The sequence below is a fragment of the Limanda limanda genome, chromosome 1 (genome assembly GCF_963576545.1).
Source record: "Limanda limanda chromosome 1, fLimLim1.1, whole genome shotgun sequence".
NCBI lineage: Eukaryota > Metazoa > Chordata > Actinopteri > Pleuronectiformes > Pleuronectidae > Limanda > Limanda limanda.
In genome coordinates this window covers 21,324,003-21,339,162 of record NC_083636.1, presented here as the reverse complement: position 1 = coordinate 21,339,162, position 15,160 = coordinate 21,324,003, and the positions used below count along the sequence as shown (strand labels likewise).

Below are 15,160 nucleotides of genomic sequence, written 5' to 3'. Positions count from 1 at the left end.
GCTGTAGTCCAGCTCCAGTAAAATGTAGTTTCAGTGACGTGAATGTTGGCTGTGCTGTCATGACGATGAAGATGAAGAGCTGCTGTTTTTCTTTAACAAAAAAAAACAAACTATCCTGATTGGCTGCTGCATCTGTAGCGAGGGGACGAGGGGTCGGAGGACGAGGACGCAGGGGACAAGGACGCGGGGGGGGTGAGGCGACTCTGGTTCAACGGCGTCCGCCTGACGTCTGATTCTTATTTTTTTATGTTACGACTCGGTTCAGCTGCTACACTCACTTTCACCTCAAACCACGAAAACGCCTCTTGAGGTCGTCAGTGACACCAAACTCACGTAACTTCGCCAAACGTCCAGATATTTAATGAATGTTTCCTGTATTTAACGACTGTTCAGCCATTTAATGAATGTTCAGAGAGCTGCTGCGGCGACTCACCAAACTTTTTTAAAACAGCCTTCTTATGTTTCTCGGAGGGGAAGAAAAAAGAAAGCCCACGCCCGGACCCGAGCTTGAAACAGGGTGATGGTCGACTGGTGGAGGTTGGACTGAGCTTTTTTGGGACGGGGGTTGGAGTGTGGTGTTATTCTTGTTTGTGTGTCTGTGTGTGTGAGCGTGTGTGTGTGTGTGAGTCCTGCTTGCCTGCCCTTGTTCTGCTCCCTTGTTAAGTGCAGAAGCACTAGAATAGTGATAGACGATAGATAATTCATGCCTGCCCTGAGTGCCAGAACACCAAGTGCAAGTTTGGAAAACGAGTGCAAAGAAGCATGCCACTTCCTGTGTGTATTTGTGTGTGTGTGTGTGTCTGTGTGTGTCCAAACAATGGTTTACCTGCTTGTTAGACTAAAGTCACTAGTTAACCTTAAATTCACAATAAGCTAACAGGGTGGGGCTCCGTGTGTAAACGCCCAAAACAACACTTGAACAGCACACTGAATGTGGCCTCCAATCGGGCTGGTGATTCACATGAGACGTGACGAGTGTGTGTGTGTGCGTGTGTGTGTGCGAGTGTGTGTGTATGTGAAAGTGCCTTTTTTTTTTAATCCTTGTCTTTTTTGGGGAGTTGAATCCACTCACGCATGTCCTGAACCAAGAGCAGCAGCACTCCGAATGAAATAATCATTAAAGTGTTTAGTAGATTTACTGAATTATGACTTCTAGCATTAACTCATTGTGACATTGCACTTTGATGTATAGGGTTGTGTACTTGGCATGTAGCATCATCACATGTTGGTGCATTTTAACTCGACGCCGGGAGGTTTCTCTGAATGTGTTTGATAATTAAGGAAATGGTTTTTGTCCGTTAGTGTTGCTGTATTTGAAACCCGAGCTTCCTAGAGACGAGCTCATATAGCCAAATGGATTGTATCGACGTGTTGTATTTATATTATAAATAAAAGCTGAACAAATTAGCATTCAAGTCATCAACTGAACGAAACCTTTATTTAATGAAACGTCGCTGAATGTTTTGTTCCAACGCTCAATAAACCTCCAGTGTGTTCTGTACGCTAGTGGCTCCTTTTTGTCATCATACAAACACACGTGTGTACTTCCTGCATCGTTAATTCTGTCAAATAAGTTTTCATATCAGCAAACTACTGACACGTCTGTGAGAGACTCATATAGTTCCAACTCAAATTTTGGGTAAAACCAGTTCAACATATAGATAAATATTTGAACAGTGTCAGTCTATATAATAAATCAGTCAGGATTTAATATGGATTTCATCAATAGCCTCATACTGAAGTAACCCCTGAACCGATACTTTAATTTTCATGTTAAGTAATAAATCTTGAATATTTCAGGTTCAGATATTCAGTCGTCACAAAACTTTATTTAACTTTTGAATAGAAGCTTTTAAAACTGAGAAGTAAACATGTTAAAACAGTCAATGGTGCAAAATGAATAAAATCATAGAGAAATTTCAAATAAAGTTTTGACGACAAACTGTCCGGATCTAAGAGAGAAAACGAAATGTCTTTGGCAAAATGGAGATTCAAATCAACAAGAAGATTTTAAATCAAAGTGCTTCGATATTATTATTTAAGCAGGTTTCATTTGAGTTCATCGTCTTTTCCGACTTCCTGCTGCGTCTGCGTGGCGCTCAGCCCTTGGAGCCGGGCTTCAGGATGCTGAAGGGTTTCGAGTTCCGCAGCGAGCTGGAGATTTCCTGCAGGAAGGCGGCGATGTGCAGATCCTTCTCTGACTTCCTGCCGTCGAAGATGACGACCAGAGTGAAGTGCGGCTCGGGCCGCGTCAGGTAGTACGTGCTCAGGACTTTATCGTCGTAGAAGTGCACCACCTTGTCCAGAGTGTTGAGCTCGGCGGCGCGGTCTCCCATCATCATGATGACGTTCGGCCAGTGCGTGAGCGGCCGCTCTCCCGTCGGCAGGGACACCACGGCGGGGAACTGCTCCACGCCCTTCGGGGCTTCCCGGTACGAGTGCGGGTGGTGGTACCCGTGGCCCTGGAAGCTTTCTGAGCCACGGTTGTCAAACACCAGCGACACGTTGCTGGCGTCGTGTTTGCGGATGAAGGTGCTGATCTTTCCGTGGTAATCTGGCGTGGTGCGGGTCGTCAGGGCTCTCATGTCGGCGGGCACCGTCTGCCGGCTCAGGGCTTCGTGGAAGTAGAAGCTGAACTTTGCGAGCAGCGCCGCCTGGAAGCGCTGCAGCCACACGTACAGGTGCGGCGGCTGCACGGCCTTCTGGGACTGACCTCCGAACAGATGTTTGCGCGTCTCTTTCTGCCGCTGGAAGAGTTGACCCCAGGCCGTGAGCTTGGTGTTGGCGCCGTGGAGACTGAGCAGGGCCGGCAGGAAGTGCCACTCCGACACCTGAGCCTGGCAGCGCAGCAGCTGGGTCACGACGTCCACCTCCGTCTGGAAGCCCTCCTCCACACGGCCCAGGATGGGGTGGTGGAACCTGGAGGAAGAGGAGGATGGTCGTTAAACAAGAAAACAGAAGTGAAGATAGAAGCCGGCCTCATTCGTTGTGACCTGAAAACACACCTCTCTCTGCTGCCCCCCCCCCCCCCGATGGGAGCCTTTACCCTCCAGTGCACACAGTTAAATTAGTGATGTGTCACAATTTGACCTGCTGCAGCTCAAACAGCAGCAGCAGCAGCAGCAGCAGCAGCAGCTCCTCCTCCTCCTCCTCCTCCTCCTCCAACGAGCACTTTGTGTTCCTGCTAAAGCTGCAAGCCTCAGATTCACTGACACGTCTCTGGGGAGAAGTTGGACTTTGCCGGATGAAGTAGAAACTTTTCCTCCTCTAGCCTCAAACTGTCACTCGCTCTGTTACTTTCTCTCATCTCACTGATTTCGTGTTTTTTTAATGCAACTGAACCCGGGGGTTGAAACAGTTGTTATCACAGCGTTTAAGTCCAGAGTTAAAAATATGTACGATTGATTCCTAAATCAATATAGTGAAGAGAGTCAAATATTTCCATCTGAATTGTAATGAATTTGTTTTTTGTTTATTTATTTGTATAGCCCACATTCACAAATAACAATTCATCTCATAGGGCTTTAACATGGTGTGAAATCCTCTGAGATACAAGTACAGGCCCTGAGTATAAAGTACTTCTCTGTGGTAGAGTTACCCACTTGGAGCTGTACTTGTGCAGCACGGCCTCCAGCGTGGTGACCAGCTCGTCCGAGTTGATGCTCTTCTGGCTGCCCAGCGAGTGCATCTTCTCGTACAGGTCGGCCATCTCCATGCGCGCCTGGGTGAAGTGGCAGAGCTGCTCCGACAGGTGCGACAGCAGGTCCTCCAGGTAGGAGGTGGAGCTGGGCTGGCTGTGACGCCCCATGGTCACCACCTTCCTCAGCTCGTTGTAGAGGGAGGTGTAGATGGTGCGGATGGAGTCTTTACGGCTGAAGAAGGACTGACCGCCTGCGGAGAGAAGCTCAAAGAATCAGGTTCTAGTCTCCTCAGCCCAGGAAGTTGTGTTTCTACCCCTGACAGTGGTTTATCAGAATATCTAGTGAAATTAGTTCATGTGGACCCAGCGCCACCTGGTGGCAGAAAACCACAGCTGTTCATGTTTCTTAACGGACCATGCAGGACTCACACTTCAGGAACTGATGTTTTATGTGATAATCAAATCAGATCGTGGCAGCAGAGAATCATCAATGAGTTCAGATCAAACAACAACATCAGTGTCAACACAGTGTTCCTAATAAAAGTGATCAACAAGGTAACAAGACATTTACAGGGTTAAACATTGGTTATTTGCACAACAACGTAACTTTATTAAGTATTAGATCTGCGAAAGAGGATCAACTGAACCTGGAATATGTTGATAACAATAATAAATTATTCCAAAGTCATTAAAACACTAGCTCGTTATAAACAGAATATAACTCAGTGTGTATCTACCATAACAGATGCTTCCCCACTACATCACACTGGGTTATAAACTGTTTATAATGAGCAGCAGATCTTTAACATGGACTTTATAATAAATGTGTGTTTACCCATCTTCTGGCCCAGGAACGTCATGTTGTGAAACGCCTTCTCCGCGGCGGACAGGTGAGCCAGCGCCGCCAGCAGCGCGGCCCAGCTCGGCCCGGAGCTCCTGCTGTTGTCCTTCTCCTTCTCCACGTAGTCCTTGGCCCGGTCGAAGGAGAACATGCCGAGCTGCGTGAAGAAGCTCTCCAGGATGGCTCTCTCCCGGGGCACGGGCCGCAGCTCCTCCGCCTCCGCCATGGCTCCCCGGCAGCGAGCTGCGGTCCGCCCGCAGAGAGCAGGAGGGCTAGCGGCTCAGCTAGCTGCTAAGCTAGCGGCTAGCTGCTAGGGGCTAGCTGTTAGCACTGCGACAGGGGTAAGAAAACATCGTTGTTTCAACGAAATACACAATTTACAGTTTTAAACGATTTGGCTTTAACCCCTGAACACGTCACTTCACACTGACGCCGCCAACAAACTTTAATATTTGAGTAAAAGGATAATAATGTGAAATCCTGTGTGATTCAAGCTAATCGGCTAACAACACGACGCCATGTTGGCTGCACCGGATGTAAGTACGGAAAGTGTGAAGGTCCAAACTAAAGAAGCGAATAAGACTCAGTTTGAGATTAAAACACGTGAAGGAGACTTGTAACTTTTCTATTTGTTTACAGACAGTGTAGTGCTTGGTGATCCCCTGAATGTCCCTACAGCCCCCCCCCCCCAGGCAGACGTTTACAATTATTTTAAATATTGATTGATAATCGTGTTCTTTTTTTTTTAATTAATAAAACCATCATTTATTCTTTAAAATGTCAAATGTTCCACCAAGCTTCTTCAGATTATTTTTCTCATCCGACCGACAAAATACAAAATACACAACTTGATTCTGGACGTCCTCACATTTCAGTCACAATACCAAAGTATATGAAATTTAAAAGAAAATAAGGGTAATGAGATTATTTAGGTCACTCAAGTACTCCCTCTTTTTTTTTCTCTCTCTCTCTCTCTCTCTCTCTCTCTCTCTCTCTCTCTCTCTCTCTCTCTCTCTCTCTCTCCTCTCCCTCTTTATCTCTCTCTCTCATCTCTCTCTCCTTTTCTCCCTCCTCTCTTTCTCCTCTCCCTCTTTATCTTTCTCTCTCTCCCTCCTCTCTCTCTCACACACACACACTCCTTTTCTCTCTCTCTCTCTCTCTCTCTCTCTCTCTCTCTCTCTCTCTCTCTCTCTCTCTCTCTGCCTCTCTCCTCAGGGGTGGAGCTGTGCTTCCCTTAAAGTCTGTCAGCATCTCCAAGATGAGCAGAAACTATATTACCTCTCCTCCTCCTCTTCATCCTCCTCCTCCTCTTCCACTGCTCGGTAGGTGAAATCATCTTTTCCAGATCTCCCTCTGAGGTGTTTTCTTCAGGCTCATTTCTCTAGACTTCACTGGTGAGGATTTCTTCATCACCACCGTGAGAGCTGGTTTTTGGTTTTGAGAAATTCATCAGTCACAGTTAGGCCGCAAGTCAAACTCAGCAAAAATCTGGTAAAAAGTATTTTTCAAGGTTGTGAACTGAGGAAAAAAACAATTTAGTAATTATTTCGATGCACATTTCTTCAACTTGCACTCAATGTAAATCTTTAGGTGGATAAACTTAATACTATCTGTGCATTTATCTGTCTCATTTGATGATTCCTGCTGAAAACAGGCAGCGAGGTCACATTTAACATTATAATCAAATCGGTTCAGTCACTGTCAAACTGTAAAATATACAAAAGTAAATCCAGGACAATGGAAGTATTCAGTGTTAGAACAGGTTCAGACATTAGCTCATTTGAATCACACGTTGCTGGTTTTGTGCATTTAAATCTTTTAAAGTAGCTAAACAAATTTGAAAAAAAGGAATATAAACCAATTAAATACAAATGGATCCGTCTCGTTGCTCCGTTGGTTTAAAGTTATTAATGTGATAAAACAAAGTTTGATTAATTGCTTCCTTGTCAAATATCTTCATCGGGATTGATTTGAAAAATGCAGCATTTCAGTGAATGTCTTAAGTTAAATTGAGTATTTCACATTTCCTCACAAAACTAATCTGTTTCTTTTAGTCTGATAAAAATATCAAATTGGACCACAAGATATTAGCAACATAGTTTTTACATTATATTAAATGCTTTTATTTATGTCGACATCTTTATATCAAAATCATGTGTTCATGTTTTTTAACTCAACTTTGAATTGTGGGTAAGTTTGTTACTGAAACAACAACAAAAATTGGGACCAAATGAAATTTCTTGTAAATTCATTTAAACCACTGTATTCCTATTTTCTTAAAATTCGAAAAACAAATAAGCGAGACCGCAGGTTTGCAGCAAAGTCAGTGCGAATGATTAGCAAGTATGATGTCAGCATGATAACATTTACCAATTAGCACTAAAACCAAACTACAGCAGAGATGAATTTACAGTTGTTGGTCATAAACCAGAGTATTTGACCAGATGATGTCACAAGAGGAAAAGTCAGAGAATCACCAAAGGTTGTAAGATTCATCCTCTGAGAACATTCATCTGCACAAAATGTCACAATAATTCATCCTCTGGGCACCATGAACATCTGAACCAACTTTCATCATGAGTTACTTAAGTAACAGACAGTGTCTATAACCTACATGCAGTGATCTTTAAAGAACCGATAATTTATCATTTGAGTTTCAATATTGTTGTTTGCGTTTTTACAGGGATCAACAGTTGTTATTTTTCAATTCCCACATGGACTCACTCTGACATTTTACTTGATGGCAGGAAATGTGGAGAAAAATGGAGAATTTCAGGAGAATTTCCGTGCAGGTCTGAAAACAGTTTGTTCCAACGTCCATTTGAACTTCTCGAACCTCTCCATCTGTTAGCGTGACCGATCTGAGCCGTGTCAAATGTTAAAAGTCCCGATGATGCCTAATTCACAGAAAAACCCAGAGTGATGCAGAGGGTGTTTTTTTAAAACTGGGATGCTGCAGCTGAAGGACAGTGAACAGAGCCAGTGTGTGGACGCTGGGGGACAGAGCCGTGTCTGTCCTCCGCCATCTGGGAGGAGGATGCTTCCCATGTGACCACAGATTACAGGCAGCACCTTGTGCACAGCTCTTCACTTTGCTGTACAGAATATAACTTTTTTATGAGGGTAAAGACATTCAACGAGAGGCAATGAGTGTTTATGATGTGCATTTCCATGAATCCTCCGGTTCCTTTAATTGACTGTAAAGGGTTATTAATGAGAGACTGGAGTGTTCACATCCAGACACTGAGGCTTGTGTGTCTCTGCTGTGGATCTTATATCCCTCTGTGTTCACCCTCTTTCAAACCAGGTCGTCGAGGAACTATGTATGATTTATACAATGTTTAAATAGCTGAAAAACCAAAGAGAATAAATCTGGGCACCGCAGGAAACTGGAAATAAAAACAGTTTGTTACATTATGGATGTGAAAGGAATGATTGTTCACATGTTCTCTTTAATGTTCTGCTGCAATTTATTGATTTTTCAAGCGGAAGAAAATTAATTGGTCGTTTCTCTCATTGATTAGACATCGCAGAACTGTTATAAGCAAAATATAACAGTTCTCCATGTGGTGGTTTTCAACGTAATGAGATTTGGACCCTTGGTGTCTGAAGACGTCTCCTTGTGAACATTGTGCAAATCTAAATGAACCTTTTCACTGTCTGACTTACACATTTAGCAAGTTCCTCTGCAAATAATAGAATAATACAACTAATACAATAATTATACTTATTAGAGGAGAGGAAGAAGAAGGAAAAAGAGGGGGAGGAGAGGAGAGGAGAGGAAGAAGGGAAGGAGAGGAAGCAGGGGAGGAAAGTCGAGGAGAGGAGGAGAGGAGAGGAAGAAGGAGAGAATAGGAGAGGAGGAAAGAATAGGAGAGGGGGAGAGGAGAAGAAGAAGGTAAGGAGAGGAGGAGAGGAGAGGAGAGGAAGAAGGGAAGGAGAGGGGAGAGGAGGAGATAAGAGGAAGGAGAGGAAAGTTTTAAAAGTACTTGATTACTTCCCTCAGCTTTTATTAAAACTCGACACTGTCTCCTTAAGAGCAGTGTGCGCTCTGTTACCGGAAGTCGGTCCGTTAACTTAATACTTCCGCCCCCCCCCCCCCTCCGGTGTTGAACGCATATAGTTGAACGCGGAGCTTCTCTTTTCTTCTTCTCGAGTTAAATCGTGTCTCAGCAGCTGAAGCGACCCGGGAGAAGTCTGGTCCTTTAGTCCGCTTCACATGCACACGAGCTAAACTTAGTCCAGGTTGTAGTTAGCGGGTTAGAGGGACTCGTCATGGAGGTTTCCGGTGAGTAACTAACATCAGAACAACTCGACTCCATGTTGATTAAACTCTGTTTAAATTTAACCAGGTATCGATCCACCGGTCACTCAGTCAGCTGGACGGTGGCCCCGAGGGACATTCCGCGGGTTCAGATTCACAAACTCCTCCTTATGATTGAATTAAACTCCATGTCCGAAACAAAAGTGTTGAATCTAAATCTCATATGTATTCCTTCATCGTAAATGTGATGTCTCAGGAGTTCAGTGAGGTTCTAGGATCCAGATGTTTCTGTCACAAAGTCACTGACCTCACAGCAAATGGTTCTTTGATTTTAATCATGAGGAAAATCACTTGAACACCTTTTTATTAAATTCTTTGTTCTATACAACATATTTAAAATAACATGTTATACGAGTCGAATGTTAACTGACTCCTGACTGAAGGTGGAGGAGGCGCACGACATGGTTTGTTTTCTGGCTCTGTTCTGAGTAATGTGTGTCGGTGTGTGTGTTTGTGTGTGTGTGTGTGTGTGTGTGAATCCCAGTCAAACCAGCCGGTCTGGCTCTGATAATCTCTCACACTCAAACTCACTGAGATCGGTCTCAACTTGTCTCTGCTTGTACAAAAATGAAGCTAAAACAAGTCAGATAGGAAACGTCACCATGTCCCATCTGTTAACATGGAGGAGGAGAGGTTATATACATCAATATGTAGATCGAAGAGCAGATGTGTCAGAGTTCTACTCTTGTTTCTCTCAGTCGTCTCTAACGCTGGTTTTTGAGTTGGGACACGTGATGGAATCGACTGTTTACCGGCAGGTTTGACCTCCTGACCTGTAACAGTAACGTACAGAAATGAGAGTTTCTCTTTATTGTAACAGCTGTAACATCTTCCTGTTGCTCCGCCCTCGCAGCGCCACTCGGCTGTGGCCACCATGAACTCTGAGAGCGACGTGCTGATGAAGGAGTACATCAAGATGATGACTGATATGATCGTGCTGTGCGCCACTCTGGCTCTCTCCCTCTTCTTCTGGCTCACCTCCCTCACCATCAGCTCCTACTATGGTAAGTCGCCCATGTGGGAATCCCCCCCCAGGCCTTCTCTGCTTCATCTTAATATCAAGGAGTGTTAAGGTTTCTGCAGCTGCACAGAGCCGAGGTAGATTCTCCTGGAGGATGTCCTCTAAAAGGAAAAGTGAATCATGTGCTCTTCTCTGAATTCGGCACAAAACATGTTTTGAGCCACAACTTTAACAACAAGTCTTTTACAACATATCACAGGAGTCTAGACGGACACGGATCTGAGCTCATTCTAATAATTCAAACCACAGAGCTTGTTAATTGGTGTGTCTCTGACAGAAAGAGGTTTTTGTGCCACTGTGAATTCATCCTCTCATTCGTGTGTTGCTTCATCAGGCACACTGCAGCCTGTGTCCCCGTGGCGCTGGTTGTTCTCCATCCTGGTTCCCCTCGTGGTGACGGTCAGAGCGCTGAAGAGACGCAGCCTGGATCACTCCGGAGCGCTGGGAGGTGAGTGAGCGTGGAGAACAACTTGTACATATTCAGGATATGACGAACTCTTTATCCTGCTTCACTAAACCTATCGTCCTGACAACCTGCAGCACAGACGTGGTCATGGTCTGTCTCCACGTTTCATATCAGACACTCTCCGAAGCGTTAATGAAGTCTTTAATGTCACATGAGAGGAAACGCTCAACGTTCAATTCTGATCAATAAAGTCAAATATAAACTCAACAGTAGAAGAAAACACTAGAAATCATCTTATTCTTAAAATCAGGCTGAAGACAAACAGTCGATAAACACGTTTTCTTCTCATCACCAACTCTTCTGAACGTGTGATGACATATGTTATTCCATAAGTCGTTTGTCCCCGCCTCCCGCTGCTCTACAGGCTCCGCCCCTCGCCGGGATGTTTTTCACATGTTCATGTTGCTGTGAACGAGTCAGAACCGGACCACCTTCTGCTGCTGCTTCACATTAGAAACACCAGCTCTAGAAAATCGGTCCCGAAACAGCTGTAGAACAATGACTCTGTTATTTTGCAGGGATCTGATTGGTCGGTAATTGGTTGTTTTGATCTGACCCAGTTATGTTTCAAGGAAAACTCCCCCCCTCCCACACACACACGCTTTTTAAAACAGGCCTCGGGTCTGTTTTGCTGGCAAAGATGATATTTAGTTGGATTGAGTTGAATCAAGCAGATCCTGTGATCCTCGTCTCAAACGAACCCGTCATCGGCCTCCAGGCTCTTCTGTGAATGCATCACTCAGTAATTCCACTTGTGCTCTTTAAGCCTCACGATGATTCGAAGAAAATCCAAATCTCTGAAACGAGACGTTGTTCAAGGGGAATTCAGACTTTTTATTGTTTTAGTGTTTATTGAAACGTCTCGGTCTCTGGGACGATCAGTCGTCTCATGTCGTCCGTCTTTAAAGGGCACATATTATGAAAATTCCACTTTTTTAGTGCTTCTACACGTTAATTTGGGTATCTAGCATGTCTACCGTCCCAAAAACTTTGGAAAAAAACAACTCCAGCGATGTGGTTCATCTATGTCAGAAACGATACGCTAGATGGCATCGAATGGGATTACGACCAGAACACACGTCATAGTCATGCTACACGGCTCGGCTCCACCGGCCCGACGGTCAGCTCGCGGTCAACTCAAAACAGGTCAATCTGAGGAGGGCTGCTTTAGACAGGTTAAAAAGGCGCTGTTTTAAATGATCCTTGTGGTATTTTGACCAAAATATGTTTCAGACATTTCATTAAGACCCCAAGGAACCATATCAACTGCGGTAAAATGGGCATAATATGTCACCTTTAAATACCAAGGACGAATAAAAAGTAACCAACATGAAATCCAGGACAGACCCACAAAGAATGGATAGTTTATTTTTATCTTTTATAAAGTTGTGTGACAAAACATTAACATGCAACATTAAGGATTTAGAAAATAGAATCAGTAATTTGTGAGTCTCACTAAAGTAACTGTTGTGTTTCCGTGCTGGAAAACTTTGGTTGAAGCTCTGAAGTCGACGGTTTCTCACTGAACTCTTTATCTGATGCTCGTGTCCACGCAGCGATCAAAAGACGTGTGGGAACATAGGGTTCGTTAAAACGCTGAAAGATGCCATTGTGTTGTGCATGAATAAGAATCTGAGATACAGAAAGCAAATCATTTCAATTTAAATGCAAAAAGCGAGTTTAAATCCTCAAGACGTCGGTTTTAAAAGATGACATCATGTCTCCTCACAGCGGTCGGACACCTTTTGATGCTTAATGAAAGAAAACAGTGAAAACCATGAATTGAGCTGTTGTGCGTTCATGTTCCCATCAAGCTCAGTTGTCATGCACAGGTTCCTTCATCACAATGAACACACAAACTGTGAGGTTATTTGTTTGAGCCTGTGATTGTGATTCTAACTGACTCGTGTCTCCTCAGCTCTCCTGGTGGGTTTCGTGTTGACGATGGCGAACTACAGCTTCTTCTCGTCGCTGCTGGTGTTTTTCATCACCTCCTCCAAACTGACTCGCTGGGGAGGAGCACAGAAGAAGAAAATAGACGCAGACTACAAAGAAGGTACGAAGCTCGAGGACGTCCACTGTTTTTCAAATGTTCCTTTAGGTGAATTAACGTTTGTGTCTGTTAGGGGGCTCGAGGAACTGGATTCAGGTCTTCTGTAACGGAGGAGTCCCCACGGAGCTGGCTCTGCTCTACATGATCGAGGTAATCCCAAAGAATCTCATATTAAAGTAGTCTCTGTTAGATTTACATGCAGTCGTGTTTATTTCCTCTTAGTTTGTACTGTAACTCTGTAAAAATGGCGTTTGTGTCTCAGGTGGGTCCGGGTGAGATCGCCATCGACTTCGGGAAACAGTACTCGGCCTCGTGGATGTGCCTCTCGCTCGTGGGCGCGCTTGCGTGCAGCACCGGGGACACCTGGGCGTCCGAGGTGGGGCCCGTCCTCAGCCAATCAAAGCCCAGACTCATAACCACCTGGAAGGAAGTCCCTGCAGGTGAGTTAGCTCTGCTTCCTCTAGTTCCTTTACGATGGCGTTTTTTATAAGATGTGCACAGCTCAGTCGTGGTCATCATCATCACCATCATCATGTAACATCATCCCGAGGCCGAGGAGTCAGACTCTCTCCACCGATGATCGCCCGCAGACTGACTGTACACTGTGGTTGTTGTTGCCGTGGGTAACAGCTGTGAAGGTGATGTCACGCTGGGTGCAGCGAGGTAACCCCCGAGCGAGGCAGACGGAGTTCAGCTCGCTCTGTTGATGGTGGTGGTCTCTTCTCACAGTGGGAACCAGTCTGTGTTCACACGTTGGCACATTACACAGCAGATTAAAACCTTCTGCTGACCTGAAGCTACAGAACACACACACACACACAACAGCTGTTTGTCTGTGTGAAAGGATTCACTTAAAGAAGATGTAGGAATGAGTCTGAGAACTGTTGAGGTTTCACTTCCTAGAAATGTTCCCTCGACATGAATACAGATTCTGTTCACACACGTCATTCTGATGCATCAGTTTATAAAGTTCTGTGTCTCTGTTAACTTCCAGGAACTAACGGAGGAGTCACGCCCGTCGGACTCGTCGCCAGCTTCCTCGGGGGACTCGCTGTGGGCGTGGCTTACTTTGTGACACAGCTGCTGACGGTCAACAACCTGCACCTGTACGACCCCCAGTGGCCAATCATAGTGTACGGGGGTGTGGCCGGGCTGTTGGGCTCCATGCTGGACTCGTTCCTGGGAGCTCATCTCCAGTACTCGGGTAGGAGACCAGTTACATGTATTGTTTATACAATTAATATTAGAAAAAGGCAGAATATATGATGTCCTATTGTACTTTGACGTTTTTATCACGTTTTTTGACGTCTTATTGTTGGAAACAGGGCAAAGAAACACCAGTGGTTTATCTGAAGAAAAACACTGGGCCCATAAGAGCTCAACTAGTGGAAATACCCTCAATCGCTGATCAGACATTCAAACACAAGGAGGAAACTGTTACTAATGTTTATTTAATTGAATAAAAACAGTGAACTAGAAACTTGTTCCCTAAATAAACCCTCAGACCTGCTAACTGAAAGAAAACTGATCGACCGACTTAGATATAAGTTTCTGATGCTTTACTTATATGTCAGGACACAAAGAAAATCACCAAAATGTCCAAGAACAGTAATTGGTAAATCTTCACAATCATCTGACTGTTTTCTTCTTCTTCGTGTCTTCAGGCTTCGACTCGAGCATCGGGAAGGTCGTGAGTTACGAGTCGGAAACGACGCGGCGGATTTGTGGGAAACCGATCTTAGACAACAACGCAGTCAACCTCTTCACATCCGTGATCGTCGCCCTCGTCCTGCCTGGGATGGCCTGGGGTCTGTGGGTGCAGTAATCATGATGTCGGACACAATCCGTCACAACGACCACATTCCTGGAGGGCGATGTCGATATGGACGTGTGAATCATGTCTGATATGGACGCAGTCAGCCGCTCTATCTATTTATTTCAAATACTTCCACAATCCCTCCATGGCTGTGAAATACTTAAATATAAAGTGTAACTGTGACACATTCAATTCTCCTATGACTGTTCTGCCCTGGACATTTGACCTGGTGTGTGGGGGGGGGAGGGAAAGACAACACGGACACCTGCAGGTTTCCAGAGGTATCACCGTTTTTATTTCAGAGTGTCTGAGAGAAAAGGCACTAAACCAAACTGGGAGAGTGACATTGACTGGGAGGAGGAGCCGTGGAGTCAGGTTCAAATCAACATGTAGAAAGTTCACAGTCGCACTAACGCACACACACACACACACACACTGTACTATCTACACGATCCATTAAACACAAGGGTCCGAGTCTGGAGACGTCACAATGTGTCTTAACAGTTTGGTTTTTGTCCTTTAACCCAACGATCCTGAAACAAACTGAAGAAAATCATGATAAAAATGTGATGTTGATATTTTTAAACTCATGTTTGTTGTAGTGATCTTCTGATTATCTTTGCAACTGTACATCCTTCAACTGTGGAAGAAAAAAAATATCCCACGCAAACTAAAATAAAGCTTATACAGCCTTTAATTTATTAAATAATGATTGTTTGGTCGTCTTTTAAAACTTGGTCATTTTGTCTTTAGTGTTTTCACCACAGCCTCTTTTAGCTTTGAGACTTTAAAGGAATAACTGTTAGAAGAAGTTGTACAGATGAAGTTGTTTTATGAAGAATAAAAAATCAAACAAGTTGTAATTTTACAAGGAAAGAAGTCAATTGAGGAAAAGTATGAATTTAAGAGAAATTGAAGTCAAAGGTTTTTAGGACAAACAATCAATTGTCTAAACAGTTTTTTTATTCTGTTAAACTGAAAATTTAGGAAATATTTTTA

At 44.3% G+C, this 15,160-nt stretch overlaps 2 protein-coding genes across 2 annotated transcripts; one reads left to right on the top strand and one right to left on the bottom strand.

The window, feature by feature from the left end:
* Positions 1 to 1,410: 1,410 nt before the first annotated feature.
* kics2 (KICSTOR subunit 2) lies at positions 1,411 to 5,002 on the bottom strand. Its single transcript, XM_061072419.1, has 3 exons — positions 4,476 to 5,002; positions 3,603 to 3,891; positions 1,411 to 2,919 (listed from the first exon to the last, which is right to left on the bottom strand). The coding sequence occupies exons 1-3, from the start codon at positions 4,705 to 4,707 to the stop codon at positions 2,100 to 2,102; spliced, it is 1,341 nt and encodes a 446-aa protein (XP_060928402.1). The 5' UTR covers positions 4,708 to 5,002; the 3' UTR covers positions 1,411 to 2,099.
* Positions 5,003 to 8,588: 3,586 nt separating this feature from the next.
* Positions 8,589 to 14,873, top strand: tmem19 (transmembrane protein 19). The gene is made up of 8 exons (XM_061071764.1): positions 8,589 to 8,769; positions 9,659 to 9,809; positions 10,161 to 10,274; positions 12,211 to 12,348; positions 12,419 to 12,495; positions 12,608 to 12,785; positions 13,340 to 13,549; positions 14,010 to 14,873. The coding sequence occupies exons 2-8, from the start codon at positions 9,680 to 9,682 to the stop codon at positions 14,168 to 14,170; spliced, it is 1,008 nt and encodes a 335-aa protein (XP_060927747.1). The 5' UTR covers positions 8,589 to 8,769; positions 9,659 to 9,679; the 3' UTR covers positions 14,171 to 14,873.
* The last annotated feature ends 287 nt before the right edge of the window (positions 14,874 to 15,160 follow it).